Below are 16,755 nucleotides of genomic sequence, written 5' to 3'. Positions count from 1 at the left end.
ATCAAATGAAAGGACAATTCTCTGCTCAATTTTCATGGCTCGTAATTATAATCGAGTTCCTCGCCTTAGAGGTATAGAATTTTCAGGAGGTTCGAGATTGAGAGGGAAAAATGTACATGAGAAATGCATTTCCTTGCAAGCTTAAGAAACAGAGAATCATGGTGTTCAAAGACTACAGACCTAAGGAGAGCTCGAGATCTGAAGCGAAAACCCAAAGAGGAGCCTTCTGCAGCGCCACCCAACAAAGCCTTCGTTTTTATCTTATCTTCCAACTTAAACACAGCTCCCGAAAATAACAGTGGGCATTGAACCACTCTTCCGTACGGAAGATTATTTCCTCGTCTCGATGATTAGTGTGAGCTCGTGCGATTAGTATTTAATCCAAGTATGGGCGATGACAGCTTGCCAGTTTCAGAAGCGAACTCATGCAATATCCCGGAAAAGTGACACAGAAGTAACTTTTACACTTTCGAAAAACTCCTTTTCCTGACCATATTCAATTGTGCATATTTACTAACATAATATGGCGCTTGTGAGACCCTTGTTGTGACGACCCGGGAGTTGGGCCGTCAATGCGGAGAAGCGTGGTGGGCGCGTTTGCGAAGCTTGCGGAGAAAAGGGGCCCCGTTTGGACGGGACCGGCTCAGGGCAAGGTGCTTTTGTTTTCAAGCGGGCCTGGCTCGGACGGCTCGGACAGGACCGGCTCGGGCGAGTTGCCTTCAAAGGGGCCCGGCTCGAACGGGGCCGGCTCAGGTCGAGATGCTTGTCTTCAAGAGGGCTTGGCTCGGACGGGATCGGCTCGGACGGGACCGGCTCGGGTCGAGGTGCTTGTCTTCAAGAGGGCCTGGCTCGGACGGCTCGGACGGGACCGGCTCGAGCGAGTTGCCTTCAAAGGGGCCCGGCTCGGATGTCGGGCGTGGTTGCGTTCCGTGGGTCGACAGCCGTGGTGCGTTTCGCGGGTCTTGCGTTCCGGGTCCCTAGCCCCACGTAGCCTCAGGCTCCCCCGCACTCACGGAGGGTCATAGCATGCCCTGGGGAACCTTGCGTGGAGTCCCCACGGTGCACGAGTGCGTGTAGTGAGGCTAGCGTGTCTAGGTGGGGGGTCCCCTCCCGTGGCCGTTTTCGGGAGGCTCATACCCCTTATATACACCCCTGGTTGAAGAGAGTTCGACGTCCTCGTCGAACGAAGGGAAAAGAGAGCTTGGCTATGCATGAGGCCAAAGGTCTAAGGGGTGCATATAAGTGCAAAGTGCATGAAAACTGTACCCGAATGCAAGTAGGTAGCATGCTTTGTTTTTGTACTTTTGAGAATAAGGTGTGTGTATTTTTGGATTTTTGGCAGAAGGCTGAAAAATGTATGCTTTGAATACCCAAGTAGAATTCCCCATACTTGAGCATTCCCCAAAAGGTAACCCGGAGTGCGCGAAGCCACCTACTGCGTTGGTCCGCGCGGAGACTTCTTGAAAGTCGAATTTGAAGTAGAGTCCGTCGCAATGCAGCCATTGCGAAGTTGCAAGGAAACTTACCGTCATTTGGACGCGCGTTGTAGACTTAGGCTGACACCAGCTTTGGTTTCCAATCGCCGAATCTTGAATCGGGCAAGGTTACTTGGTTAGATGCAGTCTTTGGGTTGAATTAGCTTTGGTCGTCATGACACCATGAAGGCTTTGGCTGAATCTTCAATCTTCAAACTGATCCCTGTTTGTCCCTGTGTGGACGTCATTTGGAGGGCTAGCACGGTGCCCTGTGGTCTCTTGTAGACTTGAATGGGTCTTCAGTTCAGCATGGGCCACAAAAGTGGCCGGGGCGCGACGAACTAAGTCGAGTTAGTCCATCGCGTTTTTGTCGTTCTGATTTTGATATAAAGAGCCTTGTCTGGCTCGCATCTTTCCTTTGTGTTTGCAGAAGTGGTGACGGCCCGGGGGTTGGGCGCGTCACGGGGACGGGGCCGTTCTGGCTCTGATACCAAGTGTGACGACCCGGGAGTTGGGCCGTCAATGCGGAGAAGTGTAGTGGGCGCGTTTGTGGAAGCTTGCGGAGAAAAGGGGCCCGGCTCGGACGGGACCGGCTCGGGGCAAGGTGCTTTTGTCTTCAAGGGGGCCTGGCTCGGACGGCTCGGATGGGACCGGCTCAGGCGAGTTGCCTTCAAAGGGGCCCGGCTCGGACGGGACCGGCTCGGGTCAAGGTGCTTGTCTTCAAGAGGGCCTGGCTCGAACGGGATCGGCTCAAGGGGCCCGGCTCGGGCGAGTTGCCTTCAAAGGGGCCCGGCTCGAACGGGACCGGCTCGGGCGTGGTTGCGTTCCGTGGGTCGACGGCCGTGGTGCGTTTCGCAGGTCTTGCGTTCTGGGTCCCTAGCCCCACGTAGCCTCAAGCTCCCCCGCACTCACGGAGGGTCATAGCGTGCCATGGGGAACCTTGCGTGGAGTCCCCACGGTGCACGAGTGCGTGGAGTGAGGCTAGCGTCTCTAGGTGGGGGGTCCCCTCCCGTGGCCGTTTTCGGGAGGCTCATACCCCTTATACTTGCAAGGTGTAGGAAGCTCCGAGCTGAAGGCTTGAGACAAAAAAAAATTGACCGTTGGCATTAATGGTGCCTTCGAATGATTAGCTAAGGCTTGGTGGCGGCTCTACCAGGCTCTCAAGTACTAGATGGTAGCAGCTTTGCCAGGCTTTCAAGCCGAAATTCAAATTCCTTGCAAGCTCATAGAGTCATATTCTTTGCAAGCTCATATTCCGCGAAGTACAGCCACGAGAGAGAGAGAGAGAGAGAGAGAGAGAGAGAGAGAGAGAGAGAGAGAGAGAGGCAAAGAGCATGTCGAAACAGGTTGGTATTTTGTGTGTGTGTGTGTGTGTGTGTGTGTGTGTGTGAGTGAGAGAGAGAGAGAGAGATAGAGAGGCGCGATTCTACAATAGACTCAGGTCCGACACTTTGAGTGAGAGCAGGCGCGATTCTACAGGTTTAAGGTCCGGCAGTTTGAGCTCACTAGAAGGGGTGCACATACAGTGTAGGTCTGCTCTGCACGCACACACATAGTAGGTCTGCATGTTGTTGTTGATGGAGCAGAGTTGGGGTGTGTTGCATTGGGTTGATTTGAGTGTGTATGACAGTGTATCTGCTCAGGCTTTTTGGAACAGGTCACCCTCCTCTCTCTTCGCTCTCTCTCATTCTCTCGAATGAGAGGAGTTTCTTCAGGAGAGCAACGCCTTCATGAGAGCCTTGAGTCCTTGACCCCTTGAGGGCCTTGAGCCGACGTTCTCTCTCTCTCTCTCTCTCTCTCTCTCTCTCTCTCTCTCTCTCTCTCAAAAAACGCAGCCGTTTTTTTGACCTAGTAGACAGCAGTCCACTCTTTTGATCATAACTTCTTCATCCGAACTCCGATTTGGGTGATCTATAGCTTCAATCGAAGAGCACGAAGTCCTCTACGCATTGATGTAAAGATAGAAATCTTCAGAGTTATGGAAAGCGTTTCTGTAACAGCATTTCCGAAGTGAATAGGTTCAACAAAATTGATTCTCATCTCCTATTTTACATACAATGTCTTCCGGCACTCGCAAGGGTTCTTCTTCTTCAACAAGGTCCACAACCATTGTGGAAAATGATCCAAAATCTCCTAAGTGTGGAGATAGCAACACAACCACCCAACCAACGACATCGAAAACCATGATCATGGCGTACTTGGTATCATTGCAAGAGACCGTAAACAAACAAGGCGAAGACTTACGAGCACTTGCAATGGAGAATGGCACACTAAGGGTACTTGTGGTTGAGAATGAGAATCTCAAGAGGACACTTGAGATGCAAACAACACGTTTGATGCAACTTGAAGAGAAAGTCAAGGAATGTAAACGCTCTCTTGTGGACTTAAATGCTTTGAAGGAGCGGATGAGCAAAGTAGAGCATGACCATATATTGAAAGAGGAGAAATTTGACACTATGAGCCGGGATGTATGTGACATGAAAAATGTATGCACAAACAAGTCTCGGGCTGATGTATGTGGTAGCAATGTGGTTTCTAATTCCTCACTCATGCAAGCTATGGTTCAAACAAAGAATGTTGAGAATGTGGATGTGGAGGAGTTGAAGGAACGGGAGTGACGTTCCGAGAACATTGTTATTCGTGGAATTCCCAAAGAGAAGTTAAAGACACCTCCTTCTCTTGCCATTTTTATTGAAGATTTCTTCAAAACCCACTTTGGCATGTCCGGAGTTATGGTCTATGGAGCACATAGAGTGGGGAAGCAAGGAGCTCCTCGCTCGGGAGAACGGCCAATTGTATGCACCATGCCAGATGAGACCAAGCAAAAGATTATCCTTGATAATAGTTGCATCTATTTGAGGGATACAAAATGTTTTGTATGTGAAGATCGCACTATTAAGCAACAAAATATGCGTCGCAAGGCATATGAGGAAAAGAATAACAAAAACAAGGAGATCTCTCATGAAGAAAATGTGCCCAAGGAGGAGGCAAGTCTCTCAAGCAAATAGGGATGCGTGACAATTGAAAATATGCTTTTGGAATTGTAATGGATACCCATGGAATGCGGGGGTTGGCATTGATGAACTAACAAGCAAAGCCGATGTTGTACTTCTTGTTGAAACTTGGGAGCATGATACACAAAGGATTAACGGCTTGGAGGATTACAATGTACATTCATTGATGTGGTCAAAGAATCTCAAGCAACGAAGAGGACAAGGAGGGGTACCATTATGCACCCAAACAACTTTGCCATAAGAGACCCAATCATTATAGTCCGGTAGTTGCTTACATTCTTTACATCCCCTCCTTTATGCAAAGGCTTAACCCAATTAGTACTCCAATCATAAGGCATACCATGTTGAAGTGCAAGGTTGAACATATCACACATCCACTCATGGGTAAAATCTCCCGTCCATTTGATCATCTCCGGCTTGATACCTCGAAGATCTCCTGCTTTGCGAGTGGCCAACTTTTCAAGCCCACCGCATACATCCTCAATAGTAAAAAAAGAGGGCATACATGGGAGTGAACCATAAAATGGTATTTTTTCAGCATTTGCTTGCTCATATAATTGCCTACAATGTGTGTACATATCCACTAGACTCAAGTTACCAAAATTATCAACCCGCTTGCCCCTCAAGTTTCTCCAAAATCTTCCACATGCATGTGCCTTTTCTTGGACTTGAAATTCTTGTTGCTTTACTTCCCATCTTCTTCTCTTCTTTTGAATCAATGCCCGGTATGCATGCAAATGACTTTGATAGTTGTCTTTGTCCATAGTTGCATCAAGCTTTATCAAGGACTTTCGAGCATCTTGACATTCTTTATTAAACCACCTTTTGTGTGATCTATCTTTGTTGATACCATGGAGATGCTTTATGGCAAAGCATTCTTCCGCACAAGAACAAATAGCTTTCTTGAAAGCTTCCCATTTAGTTTCCAATGGTGCATCACATTGAAGCTTTGTCATCCATAGTTTTTTCTCAACCATTTCAATGTACATTGGTGACCGTTTGAAATCCATACACAGTGATAACTTCTCTTTCCTTTGGCTGAGATTATCATGCTAAGTTGCTTCTCCACATGAAAGGTCAATACATAAGGTGCGATGGTCGGATTCCGGGGTCCATTAACCAAACATAAAACTCTTTATGCGATACATGATGGCTTCAGAGAGTAGCATATAGTCAATCACACTATCCCCATTATGTCTCCTACATGTAAATCCATTGGTTCCACTCCACAAAGATACACCATTGGCAATGAGCATACCCGTGCTATTACACATGTGTAAAAGTAACTTTCCATAGTGATCCGGCTCTTTCTCATCCATTGAAGTACGATCATACAAGTGAACTTCCTCCAACTCCCTTGAAATGTATGGCATATCAAATTGTTGAGTATCATGTTGCAATGTTTTTGTGCGAGCATTCATATCCCCAAATACAATAACATCACCTTCACCTTTGAAATAAGCAATGTCCTCTTCCAAATCAGAAAATGGTTGATCTCTATCCATGCAAGCATAAAAGGGAGAATCATGATGAGGAATGTAGCAACCGGCCACAAAAATGGGTGCTCTTTTTGGTGTCATAATTTTCAGCCATACATAACGTTTGTACTTGTCATCTTTCACAATTGATACAAAATCTTCCAATCCTTTCTTAACCAGACATGATGAAATTGAGTGATTGGGCTGAAGAGAATGACAAGCGTGCAAAGGGACAAGCGGGTTTTCGTCGATGCCATAGCACCATTGATCATCTTGTCACTCTTCGTGTTCTCATGGAGGAAAGTCGGTTGAAAGGCAAGCGATTGTATTGTTGTTTTGTGGACTTTAAGAAAGCCTTTGATATGATTCCACGTAACAATTTGTGGAGAAGGATGGAAGAACTCCAAGTGCCAAGTGAGTTTATGCTTGCGGTTTCTCGAATTTATGAGAAGGTGATTTGTCAATTGCGCATGGGAAGAGAAATTTCAGAAATTTTTGTAAGCACTATTGGGGTTAAACAAGGATGTCCATTGTCACCAACTCTCTTTGGTCTATGCATCGATCAATTGGAACAAATGGTACTTGACTTTATGCAAGAAGAAGGCATTGAAGAGGTCACTATTTGCAATGAGGTAATCATGCTTTTGTTGTATGCGGATGATGTAGTGCTTCTAGCACACACTTTAGAAGATGCACAAAAGCTTATGGTTGTCCTTGAGAACTTTTGCTTGCATAGTGGGCTGATTGTAAATGAATCCAAAACAAAGGTTATGCTTGTGAAAACCAACCATAAGGAGAAGCCATGCATTGTGTACAACAACGAGACGCTTGAAGTTGTTGAGAGCTTTAAGTACCTTGGCCTTGAGGTTCCATCCAATCACAAGTGGCATGAATGTGCTATGCGTCGTTTGGAAGCGGGAAAGAGAGCATATTATGCATTTGAGAACATGTGTAATGCGGGAAACATCAAGTGTTGGGTTCTCAAGAAGTATCTTTTTGATGCATTGGTGACACCGGTTCTTCTTTATGGAGTTGAAGTGTGGGGCGGGAGCATCTCAAAGTCTACTTGGAAAGAGTTTGAGAATGTCCAAAAGCGTTTTCTTACAAACTTTCTCCAAGTTAAGACACAAACACCATATATGCTCCTACTTCTTGAGTCGGGATCTCTTCCAATTGAGGTTATGGGCATGGAAAGGGTTGTGGAGTACATGATAAAGATGCGTCAAAACCCCTCACATCGACTTCCTACAATTGCAAGGGAAGCAAGCAAAAAAGTTCAAAAGACGCATAAAAGCAAGATCTTGAGCACGGGATGGATGCAAGACATAAAGAAGTGGTTTGGGAGATGGGATGCATTACACTTGCTACATGATGCTTCAATTGACTCTCAAGTGAATGAAGCTTTTCTACAACGCCAATGTATTACGGCTTGGGAGAAATCCGGTGGGTCACGTTTCATACATTACACCACCTATATTGCCCCCAACTACAAAACCATGTTCTTCGCTGAGAGAGGAAACCGTACTCACGCTTACATGCTTGAGCCTATTCCCTTGTCCGCGATACGCACTATCGCAACAATTCGGCTTAGCTCCCATTTCCTTCGATGCGAGATAGGGCATTGGGGCAATGGAGAAGAGTCAAATCGATTGTGCACATTATGCTCATTGCAAGTTCGAGAGTCTGAGTACCACACACTACTAGAGTGCTAAGCTTTTGATCACATCCGAACTTGCTTCTCTCACATTTTCAGCCATAACTTAGACCTACACACTTTCCTCTCCCAGCCAAAGTGTGGGCTCTCCATTGCGACTCTCATCACTACAATTTTGGAGCATCGAGAGTCACTCATCAACCATACATATACTACATCACATGTAACTTTGGTCCCATAGGTCATATTTGACCTCCGAGTACGATAATAAAATCTATCTCTCTCTCTCTCTCTCTCTCTCTCTCTCTCTCTCTCTCTCTCTCTCTCTCTCTCTCTCTCTCTCTCTTCTGCGTGACACTGTGATGCCATGAGCGTAGAAGGTCCATGTCTTGCGTACTCCCTTTTTCATTTCGCAGGCTTTTCTTGCCCAGCTACAATGCACACTCCTCAACAATCGAATCAGTTCACCACCGCTAGGGGAGTTTTCGTAGGCTTTTCTTGCCCAGCTACAATGCACACTCCTGTGCAATCGAATCAGCTCACTACCCCTCCATTGCATACGTCTCCTCTTCCCTCGTTGCATGCATGAGCTCTAGCAAAATGTACCTGCACTCAAGAGGAGAAAAACGTTCTCTCTCTCTCTCTCTCTCTCTCTCTCTCTCTCTCTCTCTCTCTGTTGCATGCAGAGCTCCAGAACACATCAGCACCTTAGGACGTATCAAAAGTATTCTATTCAATATGAAATGAAAATTCACTTAACAATTCTATATTCTTATTGTAGGCAGCAAGTGTGCAAGCCAAGGCAAGTGGAGTGGAGGTGTGTGTGAAGCAGCTCAACCAGGTAACTTTTTAACTCGGTTAATTACTTGATTTGTTTATTTAGAGAGAGAGAGAGAGAGAGAGAAATGACAATGATATGAAATGTTAAGGTAAATTAATGTTATGGTTAACTTTTTAATTCAGTTTAATTATTTGATTGTTTATTCACACACACACACACACACACACACACACACAGAGATGACAATGACCTAATCCATTCATAAATCAATGACAATGACAATGATTGATGTTATGGTAAATTAACCTGATTCATACAAATACGAGAGAGAGAGAGAGAGAGAGAGAGAGAGAGAGAGAGAGAGAGAGAGAGAGAGAGAGAGGAAAAAGACCAAAGAGAATAAAAAAAATTGGGTGGAGAGAGAGAGAGAGAGAGAGAGAGAGAGAGATGAAAGTGAATTGAAATAGTGAAATGGCTTATGAGACCAGAAGATTGCGTCCATAAATGTTCACACACACATGGGTCCACAGAGAGAGAGAGAGAGAGAGAGAGAGAGAGAGAGAGAGAGAGAGAGAGAGAGAGAGAGAGAGAGAGAGAAGAAGAAGAAGAAGAAGAGAGTTTTAACGTCGTAAGAAACTATCCCAAGAGACCTTAAAGATCTAGCGGACTAGGAGTTGAACTCAAGAGGGAAATGGCATAACTAATCTACCGCACTTGGGTGATAGAAAGGTTATACCATTTTCCTCTTTTTGTTAGCGCGCACACACACCCGAGAAGAAGAGAGTTTTAACATCGTAGGAAACTATCCCAAGAGACCTTAAAGATCTAGCCAAAGAGGAGTTGAACTCAAGACCTGTTATTAACGAAGGAAATGGCATAACCAATCTACCACACTTGGGTTATAGAACGGTTATACCATTTTTCTCTTTATATTAGAGCACACACACACACCCAAGAAGAAGAGAGTTTTAACGTCTTAGGACATAAAATTGTCCATAAGGCTTCACACACATAGAAATAAAACACACATAGAGAGACAGAGAGTTGAAAATGAACTGAATTTGAAGGGTACTTACACACACACAGACACACATAGACAGACAAAGAGATGAAATTGAACTGAATTTGAAGGGTACTTACACACATACACGTACACATACCACACACACACATAAACAAAGAGAGAGAGAGAGAGAAGAAAGACTAAAGAGAATCAAAAGAATTAGGGGGAGATAGAAAGAGAGAGATGACAATTAAATGTAATGTTATGGTAATGTGCTCAAATGAGTACATCCAGTGACCATGTTCACACACACAGGGGTCCACAGAGAGAGAGAGAGAGAGAGAGAGAGAGAGAGAGAGAGAGAGAAACACACATAGAGAGACAGAGAGATGAAAATGAAATGAATTTGAAGGGTACTTACACACATACACGCATGCATACTACACACACACACACACACACAAACAAAGAGAGAGAGAGAGAGAGAGAGAGAGAGAGAGAGAGAGAAAAGACCAAAGAGAATTAAAAAATTGGGGGGGAGAGAGAGAGAGAGAGAGAGAGAGAGAGAGAGAGAGAGAGAGAGAGAGAGAGATGACAAGGGGTTGAACTCAAGAGGGAAATGGCATAACCAATCTACCACACTTGGGTGATAGAAAGGTTCTACCATTTTCCCTTTTTATTAGCACGCGCGCACACACACACCCGAAAAGAACAGAGTTTTAACGTCGTAGGAAACTATCCCAAGAGACCTTAACGATCTAGCCGATGAGGAGTTGAACTCAAGACTTGTTATTCAAGAGGGAAATGGCATAACCAATCTACTACGCTTGGGTGATAGAAAGGTTATACCATTTGTCTCTTTTTATTAGCGCGCACACACACACTCCCACACACACACCCGAGAAGAAGAGAGTTTTAACATCATAGGAAACTATCCCAAGAGACCTTAAAGATCTAGCCGACGAGGAGGAGAACTCAAGACCTGTTAATCAAGAGAGAAATGGCATAACCAATCTACTACACTTGGGTGATAGAAAGGTTATACCATTTTCCTCTTTTCATTAGCGCACACACACACCCAAGAAGAAGAGAGTTTTAATGTCGTAGAAAACTATCCCAATAGACCTTAAAGATCTAATCGACGAGGAGTTGAACTCAAGACCTGTTATTCAAGAGGGAAATGGCATAACCAATCTACCACACTTGGGTGGTAGAAAGGTTATACCATTTTTCTCTTTTCATGAGCATACACACACCCTCACACACACACACCCAAGAAGAAGAGAGTTTTAACGTCGTAGGAAACTATCCCAACATACGCAAAATTGTCCATAAGGCTTCACACACAGAGAAATAAAACACACAAACACACACACAAACATGCATAGAGAGAAAGAGAGATGAAAATGAACTGAATTTGAAGGGTACTTACACACATACATGCACACATACTATACACACAAAAATAGAGAGAGAGAGAGAGAGAGAGAGAGAGAGAGAGGAAGAAGAAGAAGAAGAAAAAGACCAAAGAGAATTTTAAAAAAGATAGGGGAGGGAGAAAGAGAGAGATGACAATAAAATGTAATGTTATGGTGATGTGCTCAAATGAGAACATCCATGTGACCATGTTCACACACACACAAGGGTCCAAAAGAGAGAGAGAGAGAGAGAGAGAGAGAGAGAGAGAGAGAAACACACATAGAGAGACAGAGAGATGAAAATATTGAATTTGAAGGGTAATTACACACATACACGCACGCATACTACACACACACACACACACAAAAAACAAAAACAAAAAGAGAGAGAGAGAGAGAGAGAGAGAGAGAGGGAGAAGAAAAAGAAAAAGACCAAAGAGAATAAAGAAAATTGGAGAGAGAGAGAGAGAGAGAGAGAGAGATGACGAGGAGTTGAACTCAAGAGGGAAATGGCATAACCAATCTACTACGCTTGGGTAGTAGAAAGGTTATACCATTTTCCTCTTTTTATTAGTGCACACACGCACCCACACACACACTCGAGAAGAAGAGAGTTTTAACGTCATAGGAAACTATCCCAAGAGACCTTAAAGATCTAGCCGGAAAGGAGTTGAACTCAAGACCTGTTATTCAAGAGGGAAATGGCATAACCAATCTACCACACTTGAGAGAGAGAAAGGTTATACCATTTTCCTCTTTTATTAGCACACACACACACACCTGAGAAGAAGAGAGTTTTAACGTTGTAGAAAACTATCCCAAGAGACCTTAAAGATCTAGCAAACGAGAAATGCGAGAAGAGACAAAAGCAACAAACTTGCAGAGATTAGAGAGTGAGGCATACTTGAGAGAGAAACTTTTTCAAGTTGAGGATTCTCAACAGATAATATTGGCATCTATTGAGAATCTTTGAAAAGAGGTCTCAAGGAGTTGACGTGAATCAAAAGGACAAATTCAAGACAATACGAAACATCGTGCTAGGATTGAGAAGTATTGTCAACAAGCTGGGTACTTTGACAAAGGTTCAAGGTTTAAGACTTTTAGATATCCGAGCTACCTCAAATAAATTAAGTGCTTTGGCTAGATTAGTTCCACCAAAGCAACGTCAAGTTTCTCAAAGATCTAATTCTTCTACTGCTTCTTTGTCTGGAGATGCTTTGGCTAGATTAGTTCCACCAAAGCAACGTCAAGTTTCTCAAAGATCTAATTCTTCTACTGCTTCTACCCAATATGAGGATGGTTATTGCGGAGCATTGTTGTGATGGTTGGCAATATCTTGCTCCAAGAAGTTATGAAGTTGTTGCAATTATGCTAGTACAAGGGGATGATAGAAATATTGGCTATCGCAACATTGTACTGAATTTTCGACATGGGGGCTTGAAAAGAATCTCCAACATGAATCAAGCTTACATGCCCTTATTGTATGTTTTATTATTTCCAAGTGGAGAGGATGGGTGGCATCTTTATTTACAGATTAGTGATGGAAAAAAGTTGAGTCAAAAGCAATATTATGTCTTTCGCTTACAAATAAGAGATGATATAGTGGAGTGTCTTCTTTGAGGGGGTAGGCTACTACAACAATATGTGGTGGTTACTTATAGTACTATAGAGGAGTCGCGGCTATTGTGGATGCGAAATAACCAAAGAACACTTCGTGTTGAAGTGTACCAAGGATTGATTGACATGGTTGAGGTTAGAGATGGCTTAGAGAGGGCTGAAGGTCAAAATGTTGGCCGTAGAACTGTTTTGCCTTCGTCATTTGTTGGAGGTCCAAGATATATGTGCCAACTATTCCAAGATGCAACGGCAATTGTTCGTAGTAGGGGTAAACTGGATCTCTTTATCACATTCACACGTAATCCACGATGGAAGGAAATAGATGATGCATTACTACCTGGACAAAATGTCGTCGGTCGTCCTGATGTGACTACACGTGTGTTTTATCAGAAGCTCCAAGATATGATGCATTTACTTATCAAGCAAGCCGTATTTGGGGAGGTGATTGGACATGTATCAATGATTGAGTTTCAAAAGAGAGGTCTTCCTCATGCTCATATATTGTTGATACTTGCATCTAAATATAAGCCCATAGACACATTCCACTATGATAAGTTGGTTTGTGTAGAGCTCCCTGACAAGAATGTGTTTCCAAAATTATTTGATGTAGTGAGCCATTGTAATGTTCATGGGCCATGTGTCCTTTGAGCCCAACTTCTCCATGTATGGCTGATGGAAAGTGTAGATTCAAGTTTCCACAAACATTTTTTACGTCTAAACGAATGTAAATGAAAGTGGATATCCTGTGTATATGAGACGAGATGATGAAAGGTTTGTTCCGTCTAAAAATTACAATTTAGATAATCGTTGGGTTGTTCTTACATCCCTCTCTTATCACTAAGATACAAAGCCCATATTAATGTGGAGATATGCTCAACTGTCACTGCCGTTAAATATCTTTATAAGTATGTCTACCAGGGACATGATCGAGCCACCATTGTTCTTCAAGATTTTGAAGGAGCTACTGATGAGATCAAGAGTTATCTCAATGCATGTTATGTTTCTGCATCTGAGGCTATGTGGAGAATATTTGGCTTTGACATGCATAGTGAAAGGCCAGCTATTCAACGATTGCAAGTACACCTTCCATTGCATAATATGGTTACATTTTAAGATGGCGATAATGTATCAGATTTGCTAGATAATGAAAAAAAAAACTACCTTGACATAATGGTTTGTTGCAAATCAAAACTATCCAGAAGCAAATAGCCTCACATATACTGACTTTCCAAGTGGTTGGGTATGGAATAAAAGTCCAAAGGCATGGTCTCCATGACAACATGGTGTTTCTATTGGAAGAATGTATAATATTGTCCCTACTATTGGTGAGGTTTATTACCTACAAATGCTACTCAATATTTGCAAGGGATGTAAATCTTTTGAAGACTTGCGGATGTATGATGGTCACATTTATGATACATACAAGGAGGCATGTATAGCTAGAGGATTATTGCAAGACAATGAAGAATGGTCACTTTGCCTCCAAGAGGCATCTTTTTTTCAAAATGGAATGCTGTTGAGACAACTCTTTGCAATCATATTAGTCTTTTGTGAGCCACTTCATTCGACTGCTTTTTGGGACATATTTTGTACCGAATTTTGTGAGGACTATGTTTATGCCCTAAGGATGCTTATTTCAAATGCAAGTGTACGATTTGATGTGGAAAAAAATCGAGCTTTGCTTCATATAGAATGCTTTTTGCAACAACATGGCAAGAGGCTTTGCGATTATACGTTGCCTGCAATAGACTCAACAATGGTATCCTTAAGTGAAACCAGTGCTATGACTGACGAAACAATGTTTAATGTTGATGAGCAGCGTAATATAGCAGATCGTATGGAGACTTCCTTAAACGAGGATCAACGAGATGCTTATCACCAAGTACTGCAAGCTATTGACACGTATTCAGGGAAGGTATTTTTCTTAGATGGTCGCGATGGCTCAGGAAAAACTTATATAATTTACTTCTTGCACAAGTGTGAGGAAGTTGTAGAGTTGCTCTTGCATGTGCATCATCAGGTATTGCAGCTTTACTTTTGAGTAATGGAAGAACTGCTCATTCTAGGTTTAAGACACCTTTGGAGCTTCACTCTAAAGAAACTTGCAATATAAAGGTAAATAGTCAACTAACAGAACTTCTAAGGAATGCAGCTTTACTTATATGGGATGAAGCTCCCATGACACATCGATATGCATTTGAAGCAGTGGACAGAACTTTAAGAGATATTATGCAGCGAGATACTTTGTTTGGTGGAAAGGTCATTTTGTTTGGAGGTGACTTTCGACAAATACTACCTGTTGTATCAAAAGGTAGTCGTACAGATATTGTAAATGCTTCATTGTGTCATTCTCACATATGGAAATGTACAACGATATTGAGGCTTACCATAAATATGTGTATACTTGATTGTGGTTCAAATTCGCTTCAACAAAGTTTTTTGCGTTGGGTGCTTGATATTGGCAATGGGGATATGGATGACGGAGGAGACTTAGATAGAGTTAAAATACCTTCACACATGATGCTTCCAGGAAATAGTTTGGCATATCTTCTAAGCTTTATATATGGAGATTTGTGTCATGTGCAAGATCATGCAAGTTTTTCAGAGATAGAGCAATACTTGCTCCACAAAATAAAGAGGTGGATTTAATCAATGACTATGCATTGCAAAGAATGCATGGAGTGTGCAAAGAGTGTCTAAGTGCAGATTCAATTTGTATGTCAGAGGAAAACACAAATTTGCACACAATTGAATATCTGAATAGCCTTACTCTTGGTGGTGGTTTTCCACCTCATGCTTTAGTCTTGAAAGAAAATGCTCCTAACATGTTGCTGCAAAATTTGGATCCAAGTGGATTATGTAACGGAACCAGATTGATATGCAAGCAATTTCATCATAAGGTAACTGAGGTAGAGATAGTTAAATGATCTAATATTGGAGAGAGAGTTTTTATTCCAAGGATTGACTTTATTGTTGGAAACCATCAGGGGTTTCCATTTCAAATGAAGCATCGTCAATTTTCAATTAGGCTTGCTTTTGGGATGACTATGATCAACAAAGCACAAGGGCAAACATCGGGAATTCTCGGTCTATATCTTGCATCATCAATCTTCTCTCACGGACGATTGTATGTTGCAATGTCATGTGTGCGAAGTGCAGCTACTATGAGGATTATTGTCAATATTAAAAACACTCAAGAGGAGTGTTACTACACTCCAAACATTGTCTTCAAGGAAGTATTACAACTAGAAAATTCATAACAATAAGTTCAAATTAACATTGTGGCTCTCACTTAAAGTCAGGCACACTTGATATTAAATTTTATTGATATCTCTTAGATCAAAGTATTGGCCACAAATGGATCCTCGACGCAGTGCATCCTATGTAGTGGGTCACATCACTGAATTCATTCGATGTATTTATCTTCTTTTTTAAATTAGAGTATTAACTTGACCTATTATTTTATTGAGAAGATTAGCTTATACATTGACTTACTTTGTTGAAGATCCACCACAATGGAGGGGAAGAGTTCTTGCTATGTTTTTGGTGATCTTATTTGATTTAATTCATATTATACTGTAAGAGTTTTTATGTGGCATGTTGGTAGTTTAAGCTTTTCTTGCTCTACATAATTCATGGATGCCTTTGTAGTGATCACTGCCATCGAGGATTTATCATTGTAGGTGTTTATGAAATGCTATACTTAGATAGAGATATGTCTATGGAAGTTCTTGGATACTACCATGTTGCCTTTTCTTTGGACCACGAGCATCGTCAAATTCAAGTTAATATTTGGTTTGTGAGTGATGAAAGGCCAGTCAATGCACAACAGGTGGGGGTTGCTGGAGACCTCACTACACCATATCTATCGAGGACATTTACTCAAGTTGAAACACCCCCTTGTATCTTGCAAAATGTATACAACACAGGTCCTTGGACTTACAGAATCCCTAATGTAGTCTCTTGAAGTCTACACTTTGAATAACTCTTTTGTATTGTCTCTATTACATTCAAAATATTCAAATAATCTTTGTGAAGTTGTGAAATTTCAAAGTCTTTTGAATTGCTTTCATTCCTCCCTCCCTCTCTCTCTCTCTCTCTCTCTCTCTCTCTCTCTCACACACACACACACACACACACACACACACACACACTCAATATTTTAAATCCTTCTTTTAAACAAAAGAAAGAAGGACACGATTCTCTATGGTATGATTGTCAAAGTCTTCTTTATTCTATTCATCTCTCTTCCTCTTAAACTTCTAAATCTCCATTGTTATAGTATATAAATAATGGCACAATACATCATGATTTC

At 42.5% G+C, this 16,755-nt stretch overlaps 3 protein-coding genes across 6 annotated transcripts in view; 2 read left to right on the top strand and 1 right to left on the bottom strand.

Annotated features, from left to right (window-relative positions):
- LOC147438542 (protein PHR1-LIKE 2-like) overlaps nucleotides 1-416 on the bottom strand; it is a 52,875-nt gene extending 52,459 nt beyond the window's left edge. Inside the window, exon 1 of one of the 4 annotated variants that reach the window (XM_086484636.1) lies at nucleotides 181-416. The gene's annotated coding sequence lies outside the window, so the exon portion shown is untranslated. The remainder of the gene's footprint in view (nucleotides 1-180) is intronic. The other 3 variants (XM_086484637.1, XM_086484635.1, XM_086484639.1) reach the window with 3 other exon arrangements.
- Nucleotides 417-12,119: 11,703 nt separating this feature from the next.
- On the top strand, nucleotides 12,120-12,443 carry LOC147438541 (uncharacterized). Its single transcript, XM_086484522.1, has one exon. It carries the CDS (start codon nucleotides 12,120-12,122, stop codon nucleotides 12,441-12,443), a length of 324 nt encoding a protein of 107 aa, XP_086340648.1.
- Nucleotides 12,444-12,566: 123 nt separating this feature from the next.
- LOC147438540 (uncharacterized) lies at nucleotides 12,567-16,407 on the top strand. The gene is made up of 6 exons (XM_086484521.1): nucleotides 12,567-13,049; nucleotides 13,359-13,517; nucleotides 13,807-14,460; nucleotides 14,556-14,751; nucleotides 15,165-15,340; nucleotides 16,048-16,407. Exons 1-6 carry the CDS (start codon nucleotides 12,567-12,569, stop codon nucleotides 16,405-16,407), a joined length of 2,028 nt encoding a protein of 675 aa, XP_086340647.1.
- Nucleotides 16,408-16,755: the final 348 nt, after the last annotated feature.

The sequence above is a fragment of the Adiantum capillus-veneris genome, chromosome 16 (genome assembly GCF_014529385.1).
Source record: "Adiantum capillus-veneris isolate H3 chromosome 16, ASM1452938v2, whole genome shotgun sequence".
Taxonomy (NCBI): Eukaryota; Viridiplantae; Streptophyta; class Polypodiopsida; order Polypodiales; family Pteridaceae; genus Adiantum; species Adiantum capillus-veneris.
The sequence above is the reverse complement of the archived record's forward strand: the minus strand, read 5'-3'. Positions and strand labels throughout refer to the sequence as shown.